The sequence below is a fragment of the Akebia trifoliata genome, chromosome 12, assembly GCF_017979445.1.
Source record: "Akebia trifoliata isolate Shusen 1 chromosome 12, ASM1797944v1, whole genome shotgun sequence".
Taxonomy (NCBI): Eukaryota; Viridiplantae; Streptophyta; class Magnoliopsida; order Ranunculales; family Lardizabalaceae; genus Akebia; species Akebia trifoliata.
In genome coordinates this window covers 2,928,228-2,953,802 of record NC_141386.1, presented here as the reverse complement: position 1 = coordinate 2,953,802, position 25,575 = coordinate 2,928,228, and the positions used below count along the sequence as shown (strand labels likewise).

Below are 25,575 nucleotides of genomic sequence, written 5' to 3'. Positions count from 1 at the left end.
GAAATTTAAAGGGCTGTGGAGTTGGATTGCAGATGTGGTAATCCATTTGAGCAAAACGATTCGCTCATTCAGTTGTGGCTTAAAATCTTATTAAGTTGGTAAGGAAAGTGTTAGTGTTGACAAACCTACTTCTACTTCTTTTCAAATTTCAGGTACTCATGATGAGCTGTTTATCGAATGTAAAAGTAAATTCTTAGGCATAAATAATAACAAAAAAATTAAAATAATATATCGAACCAAGCATGAATCGGGTTTAGGTTGAAACCCATTTGTGGGTTGGTTCCAATTTGGGTCGAGGACAATGTGGAAGTCCCTAAATTAAATCAGCCAATCAAATCTGTCATATAATTATTAATAAAATTCAATTTCTTTTAAAGATATTAACAGATGATATGCTTGATCTTCCCTATAAAATAACCTACGCCTATAAATCTTAGCCTACTCTCAAATTCTCAAATTCTCACTTCAGAGAAGGTTGGCCTATAAAATGTTTTTAATGAAATTATAACTAAAACATGTATAAATTGAAAATAAATCTCAAAAGTAAGGAAAGCTCAAGTGACCAATATTTTAAAAATCAGACCTATCGAAGGTCTCGTTTGGTTCGACTGTATTTTATAATTAAAACGGTTCAGTTAATGAACCATGAGTCTTTTTTTTATTTATTATTATTATTATCATTTTATGAATATAAATATAAGCATTCTTGGGAAAATGTATACAAATTTTAATATGAATTTTTATTATTATTAGTATTATCCTTTTATAAATATAAAAAGAGGCATTTTTGGGAAAATGTATACATATTTAATTTTTTCAATGGACATACATAAAATCCAACCCAATCGTCGATCAACTAATTTGACAAATGTTTATTTTTAAAACATTGCTAGTGGTCTCGTTTGAGACAATCAATAATTTAAATGAATTATTCTAGAAAAACTAAAATTAATATGATAGAGAAAAATGGGATAGTAGAGTTTGAGGGAGGTGACACTTAAATGGGAATGGGGAATCCCATATCCACTTTTATTTTTTTGTGTCACATAAAAGGGTGGATTTGCAAATCGGACCCCCAGGTAGTATAGGATAAACCGTGTACCGAACACAGCCTCCAGGTTAGTAAAGAAGTAGGAAAACATACGGAATATTCTTAATCAAAACGAGTCCTAAATCTAGACTTGGTGCCTTCGTCGTAATTATTGACGTTCTTTTAAGCTTTTAGTCAGTCTGCCACAGAAGTCCCTATAAATAATACAATGTACCCTCTCTCTTCTTAGCCTCATTGGTGAGAAGCGATTCCTGAAAACGATTTCTTGATTTCTCAGAAATGGCTGGAGTTGTGGTTGTATTTGATTTCGACAAAACGATTATCGATTGTGACAGTGATAATTGGGTGGTAGATGAGTTGAATGCGACAGAGTTGTTTAATGAACTCCTCCCGACTATGCCTTGGAACACTCTTATGGTTAGTTTGAATTCTAATTTACTAAATTTTTGTTTTTTTGTTTTTTTGAATCTTTCATGTAATTGGGTTTTTATTTTTTGAAATAACCAGTAGTTTAGATTTCTTGAAAGTTTGCAAATTTGTAGAAAACCCATGGTTTAGATTTTGATTTTATTTGAGATTTCAATTGGATTTTTAAAGAAAAATTAAAGTTCTTCTATATTTTTTTCAAGCAGAGATGTGTTGGTGCTCATTGTTTTTGTTTTTTTGTTTTTGTTGATTTGTTGTATTAATGGAAGAGTTGTTGCTCTTGAATCTGTTCAGGATAAGATGATGAAGGAGCTTCACTCTCAAGGGAAGACAATCGAAGATATAGCTGAGGTCTTGAAACGTGCTCCATTGCATTCTCGTATAATCTCAGGCATTAAATCAGCCTATGCTCTTGGGTATTTTTCATAAACACAATCTTCAAATTTACTATAATTTTTGTCAAAAAAATATGATACTAATAATGAATTTATTTAATGATTTCAGGTGTGATTTGAGGATTGTGAGTGATGCAAATGTTTTCTTCATTGAGACAATATTGAAACATCATGGTTTGATGGATTATTTTTCGGAAATCAACACAAATCCAAGCTTCATTGATGAAGAAGGGAAGCTCAGGATCTTCCCTTTCCATGATTTCACCTCCTCTCCTCATGGTTGTGATCTTTGCCCTCCCAACATGTGCAAGGTAATTTAATTAGTTAATTAAATTAATTAAATCAACCAAATTAGAAAATTTGATCCATTTTTTCTTCCCATTCCCACTTTATTTTTCAGGGTATTATGTGGACCATGTTATCAAGAATAACATAATCAGATAGTGACAGTGACATATGGACATTTTTTTGAAGAAAATCAAATTTACTTATAGTTCATATTTGAATTATTTTCTTTATTTCTAATTTATTTAACCCATTTTATGATTTTTTCCCTATAGGGTCTATTAATGGAAAGGATCAAAGCTTCTGTTTTTGCGGAGGGAAAGAAACGATTCATTTATCTTGGAGACGGAAAGGGCGATTACTGCCCAAGTTTGAAGCTTAGAGAAGAAGATCGAGTAATGCCGAGGAAGAATTATCCAGTTTGGGAGTTAATCTGCAACAACCCATTACTTATCAAGGCAAAGATACATGAATGGATTGATGGAGACGATCTCGAACGAATTCTACTTCACCTAATTAACACAATCATCCATGAAGATGATAACAATAGAAATTCTGCATTGATATCGTTGGATTGCAAGTTTAAGACTATACCAGTCTCTACCCATGAATCCTTTTCTAAAGCTCTTCATGTTCAACTTTTGAACCTACAAAGTTCAATACTGGCAAAGCCAATAATACATTTTTTTTTAAAACCTTTCTTTCCTTTTGTATTTGTTTGTTTGTTTTAATGTAATTTGTTAAATTTAGTATTTATGTAAGAGTGCCAAGCTCAAGCAAGAATGTTGTCTACATCATGAATCAATGAAGTTGCATAAGATGTGTTACCAATCTCTAATTGAATCATTTTTTACAAGCACTTTTTTTATAGTCCTCTTACCATGTGGCACATGTTATGCTTTGTGGCGCCTAATGCTACATGTCAAATAAGGAGTTACAGTTAACCAATTTTGCTGGATTGAAAGGGCTTAATTTGTTGACGTTGAGGGCATTTTGGAGAAAAATTATAAGAAAATTTGTTCACAGTATCCGAGATCCACCAATCACATGAGCCCATGCGTATTGATTGCATACCCCATTTACAGAACTAGCCTTGTTAGTTACAAAACTACTCTTATTATACTTGACGTCGCATGCACTCGAGAGTCTTTGAGCAAAAAATCACTTAAGTAATTATAATTCTGTGTTGTGGCCTTTTGAGCATTGTGAAACTAGTTTTTTTGGTCAATTTCATAGGAGGTATTACTGAAGTTCCTTTTTTTTTTTTTCTACTAGTTCATTTAATGTGAGAGTTTGATGCAAATCTAAAAATTTTCAAGAGATGTGATAGATACACCATAGCATCAATATAGTTTATCTCGTACACATTATTATAATGTATAAATTTATTTCTATTATATCCCTAACTCATCTTTTACCATCGAGCTGCTATTGTTGCACCAACTTTTACTAATGCCACACCAATTCCTATGTAAATCACCATAGAATTACACACAGTTGGTATGATGTTAGTAAAAGTTGGTGTGGCAATAGTAACTCATTAAATATTAGTCTTTGATTTCATGAAAAAATTGTTAATATATAGTTGTAATTGTTTGATCGTACTCTTAGTGACAAAAGCATGGAGCAAGTGTGGGTGCAAGAGCAGCAGTGGAAGTGCCAAGTTCAAAAATATCTTAGTTCAAACGGCTCCAAAGTGTTATAGAAATAAAACTCAAAACTCAATTTTCTTTTTGTATGATTCATTTGCTTATTTATTCCATGACTACATACTCTAATACATCTCTTCCAATTTTAGAATTGAGAAATTTTAAGAAAATAAACATTTTAATCAATAAATTTCATATTGAAAAATACAATCATGAATCCACCATTGCCCATAGCTATAACATTTTCACTCGTCTTATGTCTAGGGCTGCACTACGTGAAAATCCCAAATTTAAAAAAAAAAAAATTGATGCTCCTGACCCGTCAATTTTTAATATCAAAATTCCGCGGCCTTCAAATCACGTTTCCCATCTCCACTCGATCTCACTCATTTTCATTGTCTGTCTCTCGATCTCATCTCTCTTTCTTTCTCTCTCTCTCTCTCTCTCACTCTCTTTCTGTCTCTCTCTCACAGTCATCGATTGACCTTTCCATATCTATCTCTTACAGTCTCTCTCTCTCTCGATCGATCTCTTCATCTCTTTCTCACAGTCGTTCTCTTCATCGATTGACCTCTCCATCTCTCTCTCTCAGTCTCTCCCTCAATCGATCTCTCTTTCGATCTGTCTCCCTCGATAGATCTCTCTCACTTTCTTATCTCTCTGATGCAATCGCAATCGGATTTGAAGTCTCTAGGGTTTCGATTTCTCTCACGCAATCGGATTGAACTCTCTAAAATTTGGATTTCTGTCACAATCCGTCGCCTTAGATTGGAAGCTGAGTTTCTGCTAAGGTGTTCTCACTTTTCAAGGTATGATCAACTGTAAATCTTGATTTGAAGAGAATCGACTGTAAATTCGATGATGATTTGTGAGATTATTCTATTTGTTGAGGTTTTGAAGGTATATGAGGTGGAAAGTTTGGTTTTTGGTTAATTTTTTTCGTACAATGAACATCTTTTAGTGTTTTCAGGTGTTTGTTGATCTTCTAAAGCAATCGGTTTGGTTCTATTTTTTGTTTATGTGAAATTGGCTTCCAAATGTTGATTTAGATGGTTAGATTCTTGAGAAATCATAGCCATGTAGATTGTTTAGCAGAGCAAAAAGGAGTTTTTAGGGTTAACTGCATTGATTGCCTTGATCGAACAAATGTTACCCCTATGCTAGTTTTTCTTTAGTTCCTTCTGGTATGTTATGGACTTATAGTTACCTCATCTTCTCATATAGACTGAGGACCCTCTCTGATGCATTTGTAGTTTTGGCTCTAGTTATTTTCTCTGTAACTAGTTCTTTGATTTCCTTGTATTTGCAATTTCTCTCTGCTTTCTAAGGAAAATGCATTTTATCCATAATAGAAGAAAAAAACTTTAGTTCTTTGTTGCAAATTGATTCATGAACTTTATTCAAATGTCTTGCTTTCAGAGTTACTTGGCTAGGAAATCTTTAAATTCACAACTGCAGCGGATGGGAGCAATTCCCTCCACAGAGCATATATCCATGATCAGTGACATTTATGAGAAGTTCAAGATATGTAAGAAAATTTTCACAATTCTAGTTTTGTGTTTCCCTTGTTAAGTTGGAAGATGCCCTTGTAGTTATGTTGTCTACTTTATTATGATAGTTTGGGTTGAACAAGGGGATGAGATAAGTCTGGAATATTCTGGACAAATGCTCTGAAAGGGGACCTTGTCAGGTATCTTGCAATCATCTGCCACTTATCTCTGTTGCAGACATCTCTTAAGTTGCTCAATATCCTGCAAGAAACTAAACCCTGGAATCATGATAATTTTATAAGAATTTATTGTTGATTGTTTAACAGAAAAACAGATTTGAAATGGTTTTCTTATGTTTTAAATAGAAATCTGTGCTTAAAACTACTGACTATTAATGCAATATAAACGTTAATACAAATTTATCCTTTTTTGCAAATTAATTTCGGTTCCACAACATTGCAGATTTGGAAGACAGACTGTGCCAGGATTGATTAAGGATGGAATGAGTGCGATAGTTTGGACAAAAGACAACCATGCCTAGAGGTACTAAGTACTAACTTATAAGCTAGTTTTATTAAGAGTGGAGCTTCATTTAAATTATAATCTATATGGAGGAGTGATGTTGATTCTACCCATTTTTCTTACAGTACATCATCCGAAGGTAGCTCATTGGAATCTGCTGTTTTGATATGAGAATGCTCGATTTCTTGCTTAGTTCACGTTATTAACTGTGCTTCTCTTTATATAAATAGATCTGAAATTATAGTTGAAAAATCTGTCTTCGAGTTCTAAATGTCTCGCTTGAGTCATGATCCATAGCGGTGTCTCGTTCAATTAACAATGTACAGTGTCTATGTGGCACATTTTGTTTGGAGATTAAACTAAACACATTGGTCTGCATGTCATGTAAAAAATGTCTTGGTTAGGAACCCCATGTATTTTAAACTCCGTACAAAAGTGTGCCATGTAGACACCGTTCATATGCTCTATGAATGGGACACCATACTTGATCCTGATTCTCTATAAGTTTCCATGGCAACAAATGTTAATGCCTTTTTTGTTAGAAACAACTGTAATTTCAGCTATTATTTTTTGCTTTCTATTTTCAATTTTACACTTTTTGTTGATTTCTTCCATTTCTAGCTCTTTTGACAAATATATTGTTGTAGTCAAAGATAAATATTTCTTTGAGCTCTAAATGTCTTGGAACTCTTTTTTATTATATAAGCTTTGATGTTTGATGTGTGGCACTCAATTATTGATGCCTTGTTCTGTTAGAAAATTACTAAAAACTTTGTTCTTATCTTCTACTTCAGCATGGACATGTTGGATTTATGTTGACTTGTTACGATGCCGAGCTTAGCTATGATAGCCGCATGGACACTTTTCATGCAAGGTATCACGCTATATAGCTTTCTTCAAACTTGAGTCCCAACAACTTCAAGTGACCAATGTTGTTTTGCTTTAACATGAGTTACAAATTTGGCACTGTGTGGAGAACAAACCCATGTGTGTACTATTGATGTGGGTGGGGCATATTAGGCCCAATCCATTTACAACTTAATAAATTTTGATTTAAAGACCAAATGCTTCATATCTTAAGTTCTATACATGTCTAGCTGTGCACACCATGAACAGCTGTGTTATAATGGGATGGTCTATCTATTTTTTCAAAAATTACCAAAAATGAATTAAGTCACTGGACAGTCCAGTCGAGTTGCATATCTATTATCTTCCTTAAATCAATTTCACATACCCAAATGTTTTCAGAATCTCCTTCCTTTTTTGCATCATGTTGGACATTCCAACCATATATGGGCTTGTTCATACAGTTTAGAGGACCATCACACACCAAAAATTAAAAAAATTCAACATATTCTGATAGTCCCAATCTAATGAAAATTGTCTTGAATTTGGATTAGCCAAACTGTCCAATTAGACCATGTTTTCCGGTCAATTTTTTCATATGGTTAGTATTTTGTGATGTTAAGTGGACTGATTTTTGATAGAGATTATTGTCGTATCATGACAAACTATAAGGTTGAATCATCAAACATTATGTCCTTCAAGACCCACAAGTGGGCATACAAACAGAGAGAGAGAGAGAGAGAGAGAGAGAGAGAGAGAGAAGTATGCTCTTAATTTACTTGATGCAGATTATGTCACCCCATTGGTACATACGGAACTTTGAAGATAATGCAGCTCGTATGATCCATTACAAATAGAAACTTAAACACAGAGACACTAACAATGTTCTAAAATGAATACATACCAAAGGAATCTGACACAAACTGAAAAAACTAACACTGTGGGTATGTTTATGGTAGAAGATAAGAAGATTATGGTACACACCAGAAAAAAAAAAAAAAAGTGTATATACTCCAGCCAACTTGGAGTCTGTAGAGAGCTCCAGCCTGGACAGGAATGATGAGCTATATACTCCTATCAACAGCTTATATCTTCAACTAATATCCTTATATACTCCTATCAACAGCTTGATGAGCAATAAAGAAAGTGTCATATCCTTCAACCACATCTCACGGATCTTGTTCCCCCTTAAGCCTACACCCCGACTTATCCTTCTCCTCATCAAGCTCTCCTATATAAACTCAAGAGGATTCACTCATCTTCTCGACAATTGAAGTCTAGCAGAATTGAAAAATAAAAAGAATGGCTTCTTGGGTTCGCACAATCACATCTCCATTCAGAAAAGCTTGCACTTTCTTCAACCCCAACAATCAAAGAGATAAGAAGACACAACAAGGTATATTTTGTTATATATGCTATGTTAGCCATATTGGATCTTTATGTAAATTAACTCTTATATATTGTGGTTGGTTCTTATTATAGGGAATGACAATCGTGTTATGGATTTGCATGGTGAAGTAATGGCTTGTGCTTATGAGGATGTTCAGGTGAAGTGGTCGATACTCGACAAGTCCAAGCCTACACTCTGCAATAACAGTTCTTGAGTATGTCCATGCCGATTTCATAAGGGCATATATGAGTTATATACACTATAAATGCATAAGTGTGCATCAAATTGTAGATATGGTATGTGGGGTGATCTTGTTATAATAGAGACAAGATGGGAAATTCAAAAAAAACAAAAAAACAAAAAAAGGGGGAGAAAAATCAGAGAAGAGAAATGGCAAAAAAAAAAAAAAAGGGATGCCTTCTGATTTGATGGTGATGCTATTGATCTTTGATATATATATATATATATAGGGAATCCCCATGGTTCATGAGGATCATGGTGAGATTTAATGAAAAAAAATTAGATTGTTGGCATGGTTGTACTTGTTTTTTTTATTCATGGTTTATGTTTCATCAACACATTTTCTATTTCTTTGTTATTATGATAATAGCTAATAAGAGGACCGGTAATATATGTTGCATAGGAAAACAAGGCTGTTAATTAATAGGTATTCGAAATCTATGCCATGGAAGGTAGCCTGAACATTGTTTGGTTCTCCTTTCTCAAGCCAATTCATTGAATCAGAGAAAAAAATAATATGTTAATGAGTCGGTATATCCTATTTTGCAATTTATCCTTCGAGAAACCCTTTCCTTACTAAGATAGTGAGGTAAAAGGTCCTACAAAGCCTCAAACCCCCCCCCCCCCCCCCCCCCCCCCCCCATCAAGTTGAGAGAACTTTCAACTTAAAATCACATTTAAGTTAATCTAGAATGTGGTTTCTAGCTAATCTGCCTATCTTCAACAGCTTATATCAACCAATTTATTCACTAGTATAGGAGGAACCTTACTTTTCTTTCAACTTATATGTTCCTTATAACAGATGAAGATCATTTTTCAAACAGGACTCCACTGGTATCATTTCTCTATGAGAGGGGATGGCGTCAAAATTTTATATGGGGTGGATTTCCTGGACCCGAGAAAGAGTTAATATGATGTTCTATTAAATCTACAATATATGATTTGTTATTTAATTATTTTTTTTTTGAGAAATTTTAAGTGCTTATTCATCACCCTTGCTGCTTATTGATGAAATCATGATGGTTTCTATCGTATTTTTAATATGTCAATGGTTATTTCTGCTCACCCACGTGACTTATGCTTCCACGTATTTCACAAGTCATTCATCTAGTTAACAATCTAATAATTTGGTTACAGTTTGAAATGGCCAAAGATTACCTTAAGCCTGTTTTAGGTGGAAACATAGTTGATGCCAGCTATGGAAGCGGGTTATTTTCAAGACTTTTCACCAAGAGTGGACTATTTTCTCTTGTTGTTGCTCTAGCTTCAATTTTTCTGAAAGTTGTTTTGATTAATCTATTAGTAGGAATACCTTTTTTTTAAGGGTAAAATTGTGTTTATTAGATTATATATGATGTGGTAATACTTGTTGCTTTGCAGGAACTTAATCTTGATCAGAGCTGATATCTCTCGGCTTCCTTTCGTTTCAAATTCAGTTGATGTTTTGCATGCTGGTGCTGCACTGCACTGTTGGCCTTCACCGTCTACTGCTGTAAGCATTATTTTGTTTTTGCTTAGTGTATTTGTATCAACACAATTTGTTATTGAATTACTAATCATTGATACTTGTACATTTTCCTTGTTTTCCATCGAGTGTTGATAATTTTTCACTACTAATGGTTTTGTTGTTTGTTCTTTAAAGCAAAAATGTGTAAATGTTTAAAATTTTGTCAAATTCGGTGAGTGAAAATTATTATTACTTGTAAACTGTGTTTAAAGCCTGGCATGAACATGTTTAATGGGCTAAGCTGCACTAGTCATACTCCAATGCCCTTATTATGGATTTGTGTAATTTATATTCTTTGTTTATTTATTTTATCTATTTATTTTTATTTTGAGTAAAGCTCTGTAACCCATATTCATATCTGAGCAACTTAAAGCTTCACCAATAAGTATACTGCTTCAACAATAATAATTGTTTTACTTCTTAAAACAATTGAAGAATAGGATTATACTGCTTCAATGGTTAAGGAAACACGTTTCTCTTATTTTGTAAAGATTTTGCTATGTGCATGGTGTTATTTATTAAGATGCGCCTAAATCCTAATATTTGCTTGACCTGAAAACTAATACCCGCATTGATTGGAAACAAAATATAGATAGGAATAATGGAATAAAAAAACACTCGACACTATTAAATTTAGAATGGTTTAGTTGCTGGTGCACCTCTTTTTTCTTTGTCATTTTAATGCTAATTGTCTGACACATGCTTTCTTGTAGAGAAGGAAAAAAAGGGTGTGTTTTTGAAGTTCTGTCAGAGTTGGTAAATTATGTCCCAATTCATGCTGATCAACTTATTTATTTAAATTTTTAAGGCTCTATTTGAAGTTGAGGGAAAATATCATAATTTTCTTCTTTAGTAAAAGCATGAAAAACACTACAAGCTATGCTTCAATTTTAAATGTTTCAGATTTTGTAAGACATGTTATGTTAGTTTCATTTCCTTTAGTTTTTGTAATTAGTGATTCAAAATAAAATTTTGCATCCTCCTTTTGAACGTTAGTATAGTTGCTTTACACTAAGTTCAAACACATTCTTGTGAGATGACATGCTTCACACTAAGTTACAAGTATTTCATTTGGTCTTGAGTGAAATCTGAATGCCTATGTGACACAGTTCAAATATTTGCAGCTCTAAATGTCAGTATCACCATTGTGTTTTCTTTTAACATATTTGACTGAACCAAATGGATCTTTACTTGATTCAGGGAACTCTTGTTAACATCGCCGTCGGCTTACACGTGTGGGCTGAGGATTCGGAGGTTGCGTGGATAGATGTAGAAGTAACATAAATCAAAGGAAACGATGCCACCATAATTACCCAACATGGAAAAACAGTAATATATATATATATATATATATCATATACTGTTTTATTGTTAGTTATTTGTAGCTTAGACAGAATTTTCGATCTTAACAAAGAGGTTTACATGTATATTAATTTTGGGTAATTTAGTTTAATTTGGAGCTTGTTTTATGATTTTTCTTTTTCTGATTTTTTTTTATTATTATTTCGTTCATTGTGATTGGTGAATTAGAGGACCATCGTGCTATTGTTTGTTAAACCTCCAAATTTGACGGTCATACTCTATGGATTTTTTTTGTTTTTTTTTTTTAAGTCCATTCTCCAATAATTTGGTAGTCTTGGACCGTCAAAAAAAAAATTCTACAAGAGAATATTTGACGGGCATATTTGACGGGAGGGTCCGTCAAATTTCTCAAAATTTGACGGGCTAAGACTGTCAAATATGGGCCTTTTTCACATAGTGCTGGTTGTATTTTTTTTTTTTTTTTTTTCTTTTTCTATTTGTAAAATTTGACTAATATACCTAATGTTAGTATACTATTCCCCACCCTAGTTATTTATAACAACACAATAGGGATTAATATTATATATTATTCATTAATAATTTAATAATCCATATGAGTTTTAATGATTGAAGTTTCTTCTACTTTGATACAATAATATTTTAAAAAAATTTCATTGTCACATTGTTGTTATCTTCTAATTGAAATACTCGCCAATATTTCATTGCAATGTTGGTTTTTGAGGACATACATGACTAAAAGTTATTTAAGAAACAAAAAAAAAAGTACTTACTATGATGGATTGAATTAGAATGTTCAAGAATAGCGGGTTTCCAACATTTTGGGAGTGGGTTCCCATATTTTGAGAACCTGGATTTTAGAAGAATTCGCTCCCAAAGCAGCAGAGCCAGGACTGAGAGGAGGAGCGGCACTGTTGAAAAAATGATTGGGTCACTAAGGTTGTGCTTAGTGGTACTTATCACCTTTGTTTAAGAATTTAATCATAGTCACATCCTCTTCGTTTTTAAGTTTGTCAAAGTCAATAGTATCTTAGATTAGGATTGTAATGATCTCTTCCAGAAGCACACTAAGTAAGATCATATAAAAGAAAAAAAAATAAAAAAAGATACCTAGAAACAAATGTGTGAACAAAAGGGATTTTAGAGGTATATAGTAAAATGGTATTATTATTATTATTATTATTATTGAAAGATACATTTAGATTCGACGATAGCACTGATCTGAACTTAAACTCTGATAACATGAAGAAAATGGTCTTTATTTGTAATGCTTGGGTGATGATTACATTATGGACCATTGGATATGTATAAATTCAAAATATCCAATCTTATATCTTTGATTAATCCTAATTGATGCAAATCTAATTCTTCCATATGTGTGATGAGATACACCATAATATTAATATAGTGGATTTACATTTCATGTATATTATCATAATGCATAAATTTATCTTTGTGATCCCTAACTAATCTCTATCACAAATTTTTTTATCAATTTATTTTTAGAGTGACTTGTTTCATTTTATAAAAATTGAAGCTTATTTAAGTTTAGAACCAATAAATTTATACCATTTTTTCCTAAACTTTTTATTAGAACATAAAAAATTCATTATCATCCATCATCGTTGAATCCATGATATCAATTGAGTCTATTTAACCTTACTAAGTCTCATCCACTATAAAAAATAAAGACCTAGATATTCATAAAATAATTCCTTGAGATTTGTAATAAATCTCGAGGACTTTATGATGGTAGATGAGGCTTAGTAAAGCCTTTTTTTCGTCATTATCTTAGTAAAGAAAGGGTTTCTCATATCAATTTGGTATAACTTTTGTCCTTATAAAAATATGTTTAGAGTGGCCGCCCAAATAGAAAAATCCGATAAGATTTAAAACGTGACCTGTTGACAAAGTGGTCAGAGTAGATGTGGTTGACGGCCAATTTTGATTTGTATTTCAAAACAAAATTTACTTAGCCAACTCCAAGGAAGGAATGTCACGGGCACATTCAACCAAAATGATATAATTTATAAATCGATTTGTGTGGACTAAAGTGGACCATTGCTTTGACCAGGTCAGCTGTAAAAAAAAAATGTCGAAAGGTCGCCTCTGATTATTGGCTAATCAAATCAGTTACAACATATCTGAATTTGAATAAAAATATGAGTTGACATCCCATACAGCATTTTAAACACCAATTAAAGTGTATCATGTAGGCACCTAACCTATTTTATAGGAATAGTAAATTATACGAGTTAGTGATAATTTAACGTCTTTTTCTAGACGCCCCCCTGCATGCTCCCATTATAGAACCGTAAATCATTTACTTCAGGATACACAAGAAAAAAGATTTATACTTATGTAATTGCCAAGCCAGGAAGCGTATTGGGGGCATTTCTTGTAATTGGTGAATGCTCATGTTCTCATTAGCGCCAATTTAAGCTAAATGGTTTTCCAATCTCTATTTATATTTTGTTTAGAAATTGATAAAAAGCTTATACTCAGATTTTATCTAATGGAATTCGATGATCATTGATTAGCCCAAAGTGTCTCCAAGAATTCCAATTAGTTTATGAAGTTTCACAATGGCTTTAAAATTGTCAAAACCAACACTCCCTTGGTTTATCAATTTGGATGCATGGTTATTATAAGAGATTTGCGATGTTTGCAAATAGATTAATTATACAAAAATGATTGAACCAACAACAATTTATGTGGGCATGGTTGGGGAAGAAGAAGAAAAGGAGTGCAATATTTTTTCTATTATTTTTGGAGTGTAATAATCCAAATAGAGTGCAAAGGGGAATTTTTAAGCGATGAAATGCAATTAGTGATAGGTGGTGTGCAACTAGTCGATCCCTTTTTCCCAATAAGTAAAGATTTGAGCCTTACTACGAGTCGTTTTGATCAAATAGATTACCTTCACAGAAATCCAACACCACATCCCTCTAAAGTGCTTCGAAAAATTCAAATAAAAAAATTGAATATGTATATAGGGTGGCATTCGACAGCCAACGTTAGAGAGCCAACACATTTGTCCTATGTGGCTTAAAAGTTTTGGATTGAGCTGATTTTTTGTGACGATAATCTCTGTGGTGAGGAGATCATCCTCACCAAAAATCAGCTAAATCTGAAATTTCTAAATCAATCAAAAGTGGTTTACAAATTTTCGGTAAAAAATCGACGATTCACAATTTTAAACCACTTTTGATGGACTTACAATTTTCCTATTCAGTTTATTTTTAGTGAGGATGATCTCCTCACCATAGAGATCATCCTCACCAAAAATCAGCTCAATCTAAAACTTTTAAGCCACATAGGACAAACGTGTTGGTTCCATGTTGGCTCCCTGACGTTGGCTGTCAAACCCATATATATAACTTGATCCAAGATTTTGAAAATGGATGGCTACCAAACTTCCACATAACTTCCAAACTTAAAATTAAAATAAAGTGGTGAAAAATATTATTTTTTGGGATTTTGTTTTTCGAATTTCATAGAATTTTATCCTCTACAACCATGAAGCATTGGATCGTGCATTTGGATACCACAACTTGAGACCAAGGATTGTTAGCGAGGGTGAAATCCTTACTAACTTATAAAGGCTAGTCAGACTCAAAATAAATCTGGTATCCAAATTAGATTTTGAAATTCAATATTTGAATTTGAATTTAAATTTGAAGTGGATATCTTATAATATCCGATTCGGATCTAATATATATTATATATATTAGAATTGTTATAAATTATATGATTACGATATCTAATCAAAATTGAATGGGATATTATTGTAGTGGGTATTTTGATTTCTGAATCTGTTTCTAACAAGGATTCAAATAAATTTTTTTGGGTATCCCTGAATAGTATTTGAATACCAATTCAATTTATATTGGGACTAATGAAATGGAAAAAAAAAATGCTAAAGTATAAATAATAATGAAAAATATTTTTCTCCACTATTTATTATCTTTTCCATAATAATGAGAGAAGGAAGATTGGAAGCGGTTTGATGCCAAAATTGGGAATCTCACAAATGCCCTCATCTTGACATTTAAACTTAGTATTATGAGGGTTATTTTTGTCAAAATCAGTAGAATTACAATCCTATTATTATTATAATGATGTTAGTTTAGTTATAAAAAAAAATGTTGAAATGATTTCCTTCGCCATTGGGGTAACGTGCCAGTGGGTAGAACCATAGTTTGTTTCTTTATATACCTTTCACCACGTGAGTGCAAAAAAAATATAATTTTTTTTTGTTATCATCATAAAAATCTATATAATAAAATTGAGTTGATATAGTTGTGAGACACAAACCTTTGTGTGAGATCCACCTTAAATACTTTATTATTTTTTTTCACTTTACCCTTTAAACTTTATTTTCACTCCTCTAATTTTATTATATTTTCTCTTTTACCCATTGTAACCTATTTTATTATTTTTCATATTTTACCTTTTTAACCTAAAAATTCTTTAATAATACCTTTCAATTTTTTTTTCACTGTTATGCCTTTAATTCTCCTATCAAGCTATAGTTTTGTGGGATCTACTTTATTTCTTTTACATTTCACCCCCTATAATTTTACTATATTTTCTCTTTTACCTTTTTAACTCACATATAATAAAACACAACTGAGTTGGTATAGTTGTGAGACACAAACCTTTGTGTGAGACCCACTTTAATTACTTTATTATTTTTTTCTTTACCCCCTTCAATTTTATTTTCACTCCTTTAATTTTATTATATTTTCTTTTATACCTTTTTTAACCTATTTTATTATTTTTCATCTTTTATTCTTTAACCTCAAAATTCTTTAATAATACCTTTCCAACCTTTTTTTTTTCACTTTTATGCTCTTAACTTCTCATCAAGGTATAGTTTTTTGGGATCTACTTTATTTTCCTTTTACCTCTTTAACCCACTTTATTGTCTTTCATCTTTTACCCTTTTAACTTTAAAATTTTTCAATAATATCACAAACCCAATTAGACTTACCCATTAATTTCGTGTCATTTTCAAGTTGTATTCATGGTCGTATTCGTAGATCATGTTAAAATTTCCACCACCTACTCCAACTTATTCGTAAAATGGTTTGCTACAGAATGAACGTAGTTTACTTTATGAAGCGAGCTTATATAAAGGCTTAGTGAAGATAGCTTATTCCTCACCGAGCAGTTCACTTTGAAATATTGGATCGAGCCTTGTGTGGATTATTGGGTATATTATTTTTTTCGCTTTTACCCCTCAACCAGAGAGAGGATGCCTGTGTCGTAGGCACGAGTAACTCTAGTGCTCTTACAATACAAATGATTTGTGCATGCCATCAATTATTATGAAAAAAAAAATGTAGAATCCCCCCTTGATGAGTGGCACCTACTATCTGTAAGTTCCATATTTTGTTAATCCCGAGACACATGTTGAGTGTCGGATCAATTTACCATTGAAGACATATGAAGACTCCGTTAAAGCTGCTCAACCGTACACTCCTCGACAAAAAGCTCCTATGTGGGTGCAAAGCCTAAGAGGTAATGAGACTACCTAATACCATTCTTCAACACTTAGATGATTGATAGGTTGACCCGTAGTAATTAGGAAAACTCTTTCCTCGACCCATTCGCTCATCGGACCTTTCGGGAATCGAATATGGACATAGAGGGGACATTAAAGATTTGACCACCCTAAAACTATTTTCTGTCCTTGGTGCTTTATAGGTGTCATTATATAGGAAAAATCTAGCACACCTTTGAACCGTTTCGACGTCGGACTTCCCGAAAGCTCGTTTTGATCAGAAATGACAAAAAGGGTATTTTGATCATTTTACCCATTTTTATCATGGCTCACCCCTTCGTGAAAGTTTGGGGATATTCTAAATAGTAATATCTATCAGCTCCCCGAACGGCATACAAAACGGAGCTACCGTTTGAAAGTTATGGTCAAAACACTCTGTAGGGGCATTTTGATAATTTACTGATGTGCCTCACTTGTGGCTGACGGTGCCACCGACAGCAAGTGCTCAAACGGTCATATTTATGACTGTTGAGCCATGAATTTGCTCTCTTCTCATATATAACAACTTCATCTCATTCATTTGGGTTGGTTGAAGCTTGAGAGAAGTAAATCATCCATTTCTACATATTTTTAACCCTCTCTCTAGCCATAGAAGGGCTCAAACTTCAATGAAAATCTTTTTAACCCTTTGCCCTTCCTTTGGATCAATCTTAGAGAAGATTGCCTCTCTTTTCTCCACTTTTTGAGAGTCTTCTCTAGTCTCATGAGAGTCTAACTTAGGTGAACCCTTCAACATTGCTAGACTTCTCATTTGATCCCTCTCCATCCATCAAACCTCACCTTGCACACACTTTGGTACATTCATGGAGCAAAGAGCAAAAAAGAGATGATGGTAGGAGTAATTACAAGGAACCGACAAACTCGAAAGCTTGATTGGAAGATCCAACCGTCGAGATGTACTAGTGAGCTCAAGGACTCGAAAAACTCAAGATCTCCATTGACAAATCATGTAGAGTTGAGTGACTGTAGACACCCAATTTTTGCATCCGCCTGATTAATCAAATCGTCAACCCGATCGCAATGATTCCCAATGATGGATGTTATTTCCATTGCTTTATTTTGTTACCAGAAATGTTTTAGAAATCCGGATGAGGTATTTCAAACTGATAAAACTGTAGAAACCACGCTACGCTAGGAAAACACGACTCCAAAAACATAGAAATCATCATTTTTCAGACCAAAAAGAAACTTCACGATAAAAATCACTAAAAATGACCAAATTCTCAAAATACACCTAACCTTAAAATATCCCTAGAGCCTACATTACATTTAGGAAAACCCTTTCAAACACATAGAACAACAAATCAAAACCAAATAAATCATTTCGTCAATTTTAACAGAATTCAACAAAATTATGAAAATGCCCCTCATAAAGTTCATGACCATTTCACACAAAAAAATTTATAAATGACACAAACTAATACTTCCATTGAATTTCTTACGAAAAATCGATTCTAAAACATCCTAGAACATTAAAAACCGACTTAAAACGTGAAAAGTCCTCTCCGGGGTAAAATGGTAATTTCACAATTTTCATAATTAAAATTTTCGAAATTAATAAATAAAACATTAAATAATTAAAGTGAAACATTGATGAAATTAATTTAAAATTTTGAATTAAAAAAATCGATCAATCGGGCTTTCAAGTAAAATTATTGAGGGTTCGTGAGATATTTCTTTAAAGATCCCTCCATTTAGGGGTCCAAAGAATTAAAGATATAATAGAAAGGGGTTCTCCAAAAAATCAAAGTCAACCAAGCAAGACTAAAATCAAAATCTTAAAGTCAATCTAGTGAGACTAAAGTCAAAATTAAAGTCAATTAAGCAAGACTGAAGTCAAAGATATTAAAAGTCAATCAATTAAGACTAAAGTCAAAATATTAAAAGTCAATCAAATAAGACCAAAAGTCAAAATCATAATAGAATTCTAATTAAATAATAACTTTATCTAATAGAGTTCTAACTAAAAAACAATTCTACCTAAAATAATTCTAATTAAAACACAATTTTACCTAAAACAAGTCTAACTAAAACACAACTCTAGCTAAAAGAATTACAATCAAACACTAACTCTATCTAAATCAACCCTTAAAAAAATCTATAAATAGAGGTCCTCACACCCTATTTTCGTATCAAATCATAAATCCTAAGAGAAGTAAGTCTAAAAGTCCCCCTAGCCTCCCATAAACCCTAGTTTTGGAGTCCCAACTCCTTACCTAACATCTCTCTTTCGATTTTAGCCTAAAAAACACCTAAAAGTCATTCGAAAACACCCCAAAATCCATAAAAAATTTGAAGAATCTAGATAAAAAAGGAGATACCTTGTCTCGGAGATCAGAAATCAGATCCGGAGACAGAACGAAGTAAGGAGAACGGTACAAGGAGCAGTTTTATTGAATCTGAGGGAATATAACCGTTGCGTTCAAAGGTAAAGTCTCTTTTATTTTATTTTATTTTATTTTTTTTTCTTTCTTTTTTCTATCTAGGTTTTTGTTAGCAATATAAACTTATTTGGGTTAAGTAGAGACCGACATTGGCCGGGCGGGGTTGGTGCCTAACACCTTCCAACCCCGTAATGTGATCCCCGGATTCAGTTTTTCTTCGTAGATTAGTATATTTGCCTTTTAGAGTCAAAATTTGATTCCTAGACCGTAATAACTAGGTGGCGACTCCCAAACCTCAAAGGTCAAAAGTGGATCCGTGCACCCCGCGGATCGAGGGTGCTTTCAGTGACTCTTTGATTTTGTTTCTAATTTTAAAAATATATGTATGTGATTACTTGGTTCAACCCTCAAAAAACCAAGCTCTTGTTAGAATCGAGGATTCTTAACAAGAGTAAAGGTTTGTGAGTTTTCGAGGAACAAAACTCACAATTTCGAGAGAATGCGTTATCTCGATCTTAAGATTTTAGAATTTAGCATATATATAAAAATTCTATATAAAATGTTTGAGGTGAACCATAAACCCCTTTGATAGTGAACACCAATTTCCTAAGTAGGAACCTTGGGAGTGGATGTAGGCACGTTGCTGAACCACTATAAAATGCTTGTCTCGTGTTTGTGAAAATGCTTATATTAGTTTACACTTAGATGAATGTGTGCTATGAATGTATACTATGCTAAGTATGTCATGCCATGAATGTTTAGATTCTAAGAGAATTTCAATTGCATAGCAAACTAGAGACTTGCCATGAGAATGAATGTAAGCACATTGCCGATCCATTGATGACGTATGTTTTGTCCATGTGTTTATAATTCCGCAATTTAAACTTGAATGTTTTGAATGTCATGCGATGCCATAAAATGTCGAATAGATAAATCATATATGAATGTGTCATTGAATGACATGATTAAATTTCAAGTGTATTTTCATTAAATGCATCTTAGAGACATAAGTGCTAAATCGAGGCTAGGTGAATGACTTAGAACACATAGTCAAATTATCAACCTAAGTTAAAATTGAATAAATCGAAAGAAATTTTAATTATCCTATTCACCCCCCCTCTAGGACTAGATATGGTACGAAGCACGTATTTTCACTATCATGCAAAATAAAAAAAATAAAATCAGAATCCCGATCAATGATTGTCATTAAAAATTACAACCAAGTTTCAAATTCATGTTTGCTTTAGGTTTCCAACCTGATTTTGGTTTGAGTTTGAACCCATACCAAAATATATCGATCCAAGCATGAATTAAGTGTAAATCATGTTCAAGTCCAGGCCCATGTGTTGGCTGGTTTAGATTTGGGTTTCAGGCCCATATGTTCATGCCTAAGTTAAATCAACCTTATCATGTTTTTTTCACATGAGTCATCGGATCCTTGACGCATAGGGGTGCAACTTGGTTCGGTTTGAGGTCAAATTGGAACCAAACCAACATAGGTCGGTTTCACTATATAAAAACCAAAACCAAACCAAATTCCATTGGAATCATACCAATCCAAACTGAATTAAAATCAATTTGGTTCAGTTCAGTTATACGGATTGCTAATATTCTATAAATTGTAAGTAATATTTTTTAATAAAAAAATAAACATAAAATTGCATACAATAAATGACAAATCTAACCATAAAAATTCATTAGTTTATTCGTAAAAAATCACTAATCTATGTCCCAACTCCTATAAATTTATAATAATTATCATAGTCATATATATATAGGGGGCGGTTCAAGGGACATATATAAAAACATATGTAAAAATAATGGTTTTTCAAAATATGGGTTAGAGGTTTTGGATTGAGCTGATTTTTTGCAAGGTTGGTCACTATGATGAGAAGATCATCCTCATAAAAAATCAGCTCAATCTGAAATTTCTAAATCCATAAAAGGTGATTTACAAATTATTGACAAAAATTGATAAAAAATCGACGGTCCACATTCTAAATCACTTTTAATGGGGTTAGAAGTTTCAGATTGGACTGATTTTTTTTCCGGGTGATCTTCCCATCATAGAGATCATCCTCACAAAAAATCAGCTCAATCCGAAATTTCTAACCCATATTTTAAAAATTTATTAATGTTACATTGTTTTTACATATGTTTTTTCATATGACCCTTGATCTTGACCCACACATATATATATACGATTCTATGCAAGTTTTATTTGAGAATCAAACCAAATTGATCGGTTCTTCATTTTCATAACTCGGAATCGAATCACAACTTGTTCCAAACTGAATCAAATCACTTCAAAGCTATTGATTTGATTTGATTCTTGATTTGAATCAGACCAAATTGCACCCCTAGTGACATATAATTAAATTACAATTAAGATATACTTTATATTACCTATAAAATAACCTACGCCCAAAAATCTTACCCTACTACCAACTAAAGAAGGTTGGCTAAATATATTATCCATAATGTAATCAGAACCGAATATTAATTCAATTACGATCGAATAATCCCACAAATCCGGATGGTCCTGACCGTCCACTACTCAGTTTATAATTCTTTGTTTGATCTCAATTCTTGTTTGATTGGTAGATGGGTCCCACTTTGAATAGATATATTAATAACTAAAAGAAACCGAGTTGATCATACACGCCTTACTTTCCAATTTTGAGGAAAAGTTATTAAAGAATGAAAAGGCATATCGAATATTCTTTTTATAGACACGTGGCTATTGCTTTTATTCCCCAGGAATATTCTAATATTCTCATTATTAAATTGTACAAATTTATTTTTATAAAATGAGTACTAACTTAGTATAATAGATTATTAGGCTTCATACCATTGAATAATAACCCAGAATTTTATTCCTCTAATCCTACGGATCCTAAATCTGTTGCTATATATAAAATTAGCATCTGTTGTATAAGATAACAAAAGCTAAAGTTGGGGGGTTATGGTTCACGTTCTTTAAGGTTCTAGTCAGTCTGCCACGGAAGTCCCTATAAATACAATGTACCCTCTCTCTTCTTAGCCTCATAGCATTGGTGAGAAGTGATTCCAGAAACTGATTTCTTGATACCTAAAACTGCTTTTGATTATTCAAATATGGCTGGAGTTGTGGTTTTATTTGATTTCGACAAAACGATTATCGATTGCGACAGCGATAATTGGGTGGTGGATGAGTTGGGTGCGACAGAGTTGTTCAATGAACTCCTCCCTACCATGCCCTGGAACACTCTAATGGTTAGTTTGATTTCTAATTTACTAAGTTTTTTTTTTATTTTTTTTATAGAAGAATTTTTGAAGAAAACCCATTGGTTGGATTTTTATGAAGTTTGCAATTTTGAAGAGTTCTTGAATTTTTTAAGACAACCCACTGTTTAGATTTTGATTTTATGTGAGATTTCAATTGGATTTTTAAGGAAAAATTTAAATTCTTCTATATTTGTTTCAAGGAGAGGTATGGGTTATTGCTCATTGGTTATGTTTTTGCTTTTTATTTTTTTATTTTTTTTATTATTATTAATGGAAGAATTCTTGTTCTTGAATCTGTTCAGGATAAGATGATGAAGGAGCTTCACTCACAAGGGAAGAGAATCGAAAATATAGCTGAGGTCTTGAAACGTGCTCCATTACATCCTCGGATACTCTCAGCCATTAAATCAGCCTATGCTCTTGGGTATTTTTCTTAATCACAATTAATCTTCAAATTTATTTTAATTTTTTGCTAAAAAATATGGTGCTAATAATGACTTTATTTAAATATTTCAGGTGTGATTTGAGGATTGTGAGTGATGCAAATCTCTTCTTCATTGAGACAATATTAAAACATCATGGTTTGATGGATTATTTTTCGGAAATCAACACAAATCCAAGCTTCATTGATGAAGAAGGGAAGCTCAGGATCTCCCCCTTCCATGATTTCACCTCCTCTCCTCATGGTTGTCATCTTTGCCCTCCTAACATGTGCAAGGTAATTTAATAGTATAATTAAATTAGCTAAGCTGATAAGACATTAATTATGAGCATGGCTTGTTAGGATCTGCTTTTGATTCTATCTCAATCACTCAATCAAATTTGAAATTTTTATTAATTTGTTTCCCTTTGGGCCCACTTAATCTAAATCAGGGTATTATGTGAATTATACCATTAATAATAATAACATAATAAGATAGTGATAGTGACATATGGATTACATTTTTAAAGATTAAATTTACATATAGATCATATTTAAATTATTTTCTTTATGTCTATGTTTGTTTAACCCATTTTATGATTTTTTTTTTCCAATAGGGTCTAGTAATGGAAAAGATCAAAACTTCTGTTTTCGCGGAGGAAAAGAAACGATTCATCTATCTTGGAGACGGAAAGGGCGATTACTGCCCGAGTTTGAAGCTTGGAGAAGAAGATCGAGTAATGCCGAGGAAGAATTATCCAGTTTGGGAGTTAATCTGCAACAACCCATTGCTTATCAAGGCAAAGATACATGAATGGAGTGATGGAGACGATCTCAAACGGATTCTACTTCACCTAATTAACACAATCATCCATGAAGATGACGATAATAGAAATTCTGCATTGATATCCATCGTCTCTACCCATCAATCCTTTCCTCAAGCTCTAAGAGTTCAACTTTAGAAGCTACAAATTTCAATACTGGCAAAGCCAATAAATCTTTTTTCGTTCTTAATAACATTTCTTCCTTTTGTATCTGTTTGTTTTAGCGTTTTTTGTTACCTCAAGCTCAAGCAAAATGTTGTCTACATCATGAATCAATGAAGTTCCAAAATATGTGTTTCCCATCTTTATTTAAATCATATATACATCTTGGAAATAAGTATTTGAGGGTATTTTTGATAAGAAAAATATTATTTTTGATAAAAATAAAATAAAATTTCAAGATGTATTAAATGCACCTTGCCTGCGCCCTTAGTGCACTTGTGAACAAAAACCCATATTTATCAAACATGTTGTTATAGTCCTCTTACTTTGGAGTTACATGTTACATGTTAATAAGAGTTGCAACACTTAACCAATTGCCTCGATCAAAAAGGTAAAACTGCAATTTTATGTGGTAAGTTGGTAAACTTAATTTGTAAGGGTATTTATAGCAGTTTTTTGTGGGAAAATTATTATATGAGTCGTGCTGGGGTGACACAGTATTTACTGTGATTCTCACAATTCTGACGTGGACATGCATACATAACTATAGATGGTTTTTACTTATATCATGAGGAAACACATCTATGGTTATGTGCACATCCCACATGTTATATGTTTATTGATTTCTTGTTTTTCTTCTTCAACTAATTTTGTATTTAAAGATTGAATAATGCCGATGTGACCTCAAGATTGTATCTCAAATTGCACATCTCAATGTGAAAATGGATAAGAACCATAGATGTTGTCCGTCGAGATACGAGTGAAAAAGCATTTATGGTTCTATCCACTATCACGTCAAGGTGTGTGATATAAGGTACAATCTTAAGATCACTCCAACACAACTCTTAAAGATTATGATTTTAAGAAGTTAAATATTTGTCATTGAAATAAAATGACATTTTGAGTATGTAGCATCTATTAATTGAATATATAAATAAAAAAATGTGCAATGATTTTCTAACGCTCCCCCCTCTGACGCACACCCCTATCATAGAACCATAGACCATTTGCCTCAAAATATGCATAATCATAAATCTTTTTCTTGTGTATCCCAAGACACTTGATATACGATTCTATGATGGGGGCATGTGTCAAAGCGGGCATCATATTATCATGACTCTAAAAATGTTTTTCCTTTTGAATTTAAGCTGGTATTTAACAATCAGTATCGAATTGATTTGAACTAATATGTGAGTATTTGTCTCTGCCACTTCAAACTGTATTCAATTGGTACGGACCTTTTCTTGAATTATAGATCAAGAAGTTTGCCAAACATAAATATTTATGGGAAAACATATTGTCATGTTTTAAGTGTTGATCTAACGAAAGTTGGTTGAAATATGAATATTTCGTGAGTGGTTTGTTGTAAAAATAAGAAAAGAAGAAGAGAAATAAGCAATAACCAATTCCCTAAAGAAGAAAAAGGAGCACATAAAGGATACACTAAACCTAAAAACAACCTAAAAGAGGTATATGGGTGCAAGAAATCCACATGAGTGATTGTTAAGTTACGAGTTGAGAAACATTAGGTTGGGGACATGTGACATACACCTTTAACTACTTCCAGCCTCTATGGTAGTGAAACGTCTAACCTTAAAAAAAGTTAAAGAAGGTCATCTGCAATTTTTAATCTCGATGAAAAAAAATCTATGGTTCTCTGCACCGTCACGTGGGGAGAGTTTGCAGGAGGGGGAGTTAGAAAATCACTGACTCTTAATTTAAAGCTTTCTTGTGAGTGAATATATACTCGAGAGAACTAAATGCACATTGCATGAATGTGCCAGCTTGCTAAGTTGTTAAAATCCAAGAATTTTGGTACTATGCCTT

The 25,575-nt window shown here is 32.7% G+C and overlaps 3 protein-coding genes across 6 annotated transcripts; all 3 read left to right on the top strand.

Moving 5' to 3' along the window:
* Window positions 1-1,208: 1,208 nt before the first annotated feature.
* Window positions 1,209-2,978, top strand: LOC147388613 (inorganic pyrophosphatase 2-like). Its single transcript, XM_086417851.1, has 4 exons — window positions 1,209-1,468; window positions 1,772-1,893; window positions 1,982-2,183; window positions 2,433-2,978. Exons 1-4 carry the CDS (start codon window positions 1,331-1,333, stop codon window positions 2,886-2,888), a joined length of 918 nt encoding a protein of 305 aa, XP_086273977.1. The 5' UTR covers window positions 1,209-1,330; the 3' UTR covers window positions 2,889-2,978.
* A 1,352-nt stretch (window positions 2,979-4,330) lies between these two features.
* On the top strand, window positions 4,331-11,171 carry LOC147388612 (uncharacterized). 4 transcript variants are annotated; one of them, XM_086417853.1, is made up of 9 exons: window positions 4,331-4,615; window positions 5,226-5,334; window positions 5,425-5,496; window positions 5,759-5,839; window positions 6,613-6,692; window positions 7,453-8,060; window positions 9,119-9,200; window positions 9,675-9,786; window positions 11,002-11,171. In XM_086417853.1, the coding sequence occupies exons 6-9, from the start codon at window positions 7,967-7,969 to the stop codon at window positions 11,083-11,085; spliced, it is 372 nt and encodes a 123-aa protein (XP_086273979.1). In that variant the 5' UTR covers window positions 4,331-4,615; window positions 5,226-5,334; window positions 5,425-5,496; window positions 5,759-5,839; window positions 6,613-6,692; window positions 7,453-7,966; the 3' UTR covers window positions 11,086-11,171. The 4 variants fall into 4 exon arrangements, 1 of the variants encoding a protein (XP_086273979.1); XR_015170472.1 differs by lacking the exon at window positions 9,119-9,200 and adding an exon at window positions 8,147-8,268 and having other exon boundaries at window positions 4,337-4,615; window positions 11,002-11,169; XR_015170473.1 differs by lacking the exons at window positions 9,675-9,786; window positions 11,002-11,171 and adding an exon at window positions 8,147-8,268 and having other exon boundaries at window positions 4,338-4,615; window positions 9,119-9,196.
* A 10,893-nt stretch (window positions 11,172-22,064) lies between these two features.
* On the top strand, window positions 22,065-23,880 carry LOC147388611 (inorganic pyrophosphatase 2-like). The gene is made up of 4 exons (XM_086417852.1): window positions 22,065-22,329; window positions 22,644-22,765; window positions 22,858-23,059; window positions 23,380-23,880. Exons 1-4 carry the CDS (start codon window positions 22,192-22,194, stop codon window positions 23,722-23,724), a joined length of 807 nt encoding a protein of 268 aa, XP_086273978.1. The 5' UTR covers window positions 22,065-22,191; the 3' UTR covers window positions 23,725-23,880.
* The last annotated feature ends 1,695 nt before the right edge of the window (window positions 23,881-25,575 follow it).

Bases quoted from the DNA above. Each gene is read 5' to 3' on its own strand.
- LOC147388613 (XM_086417851.1), top strand. From the start codon at position 1,331: ATGGCTGGAGTTGTGGTTGTATTTGATTTCGACAAAACGATTATCGAT. The intron at 1,894-1,981 runs GTATTTTTCATA...TAATGATTTCAG, and splicing joins AAATCAGCCTATGCTCTTGG to GTGTGATTTGAGGATTGTGA. The intron at 2,184-2,432 runs GTAATTTAATTA...TTTTCCCTATAG, and splicing joins GCCCTCCCAACATGTGCAAG to GGTCTATTAATGGAAAGGAT.
- LOC147388612 (XM_086417853.1), top strand. From the start codon at position 7,967: ATGGCTTCTTGGGTTCGCACAATCACATCTCCATTCAGAAAAGCTTGC. The intron at 8,061-9,118 runs GTATATTTTGTT...TTTTTCAAACAG, and splicing joins AGATAAGAAGACACAACAAG to GACTCCACTGGTATCATTTC. The intron at 9,787-11,001 runs GTAAGCATTATT...TACTTGATTCAG, and splicing joins GGCCTTCACCGTCTACTGCT to GGAACTCTTGTTAACATCGC.
- LOC147388611 (XM_086417852.1), top strand. From the start codon at position 22,192: ATGGCTGGAGTTGTGGTTTTATTTGATTTCGACAAAACGATTATCGAT. The intron at 22,766-22,857 runs GTATTTTTCTTA...TAAATATTTCAG, and splicing joins AAATCAGCCTATGCTCTTGG to GTGTGATTTGAGGATTGTGA. The intron at 23,060-23,379 runs GTAATTTAATAG...TTTTTCCAATAG, and splicing joins GCCCTCCTAACATGTGCAAG to GGTCTAGTAATGGAAAAGAT.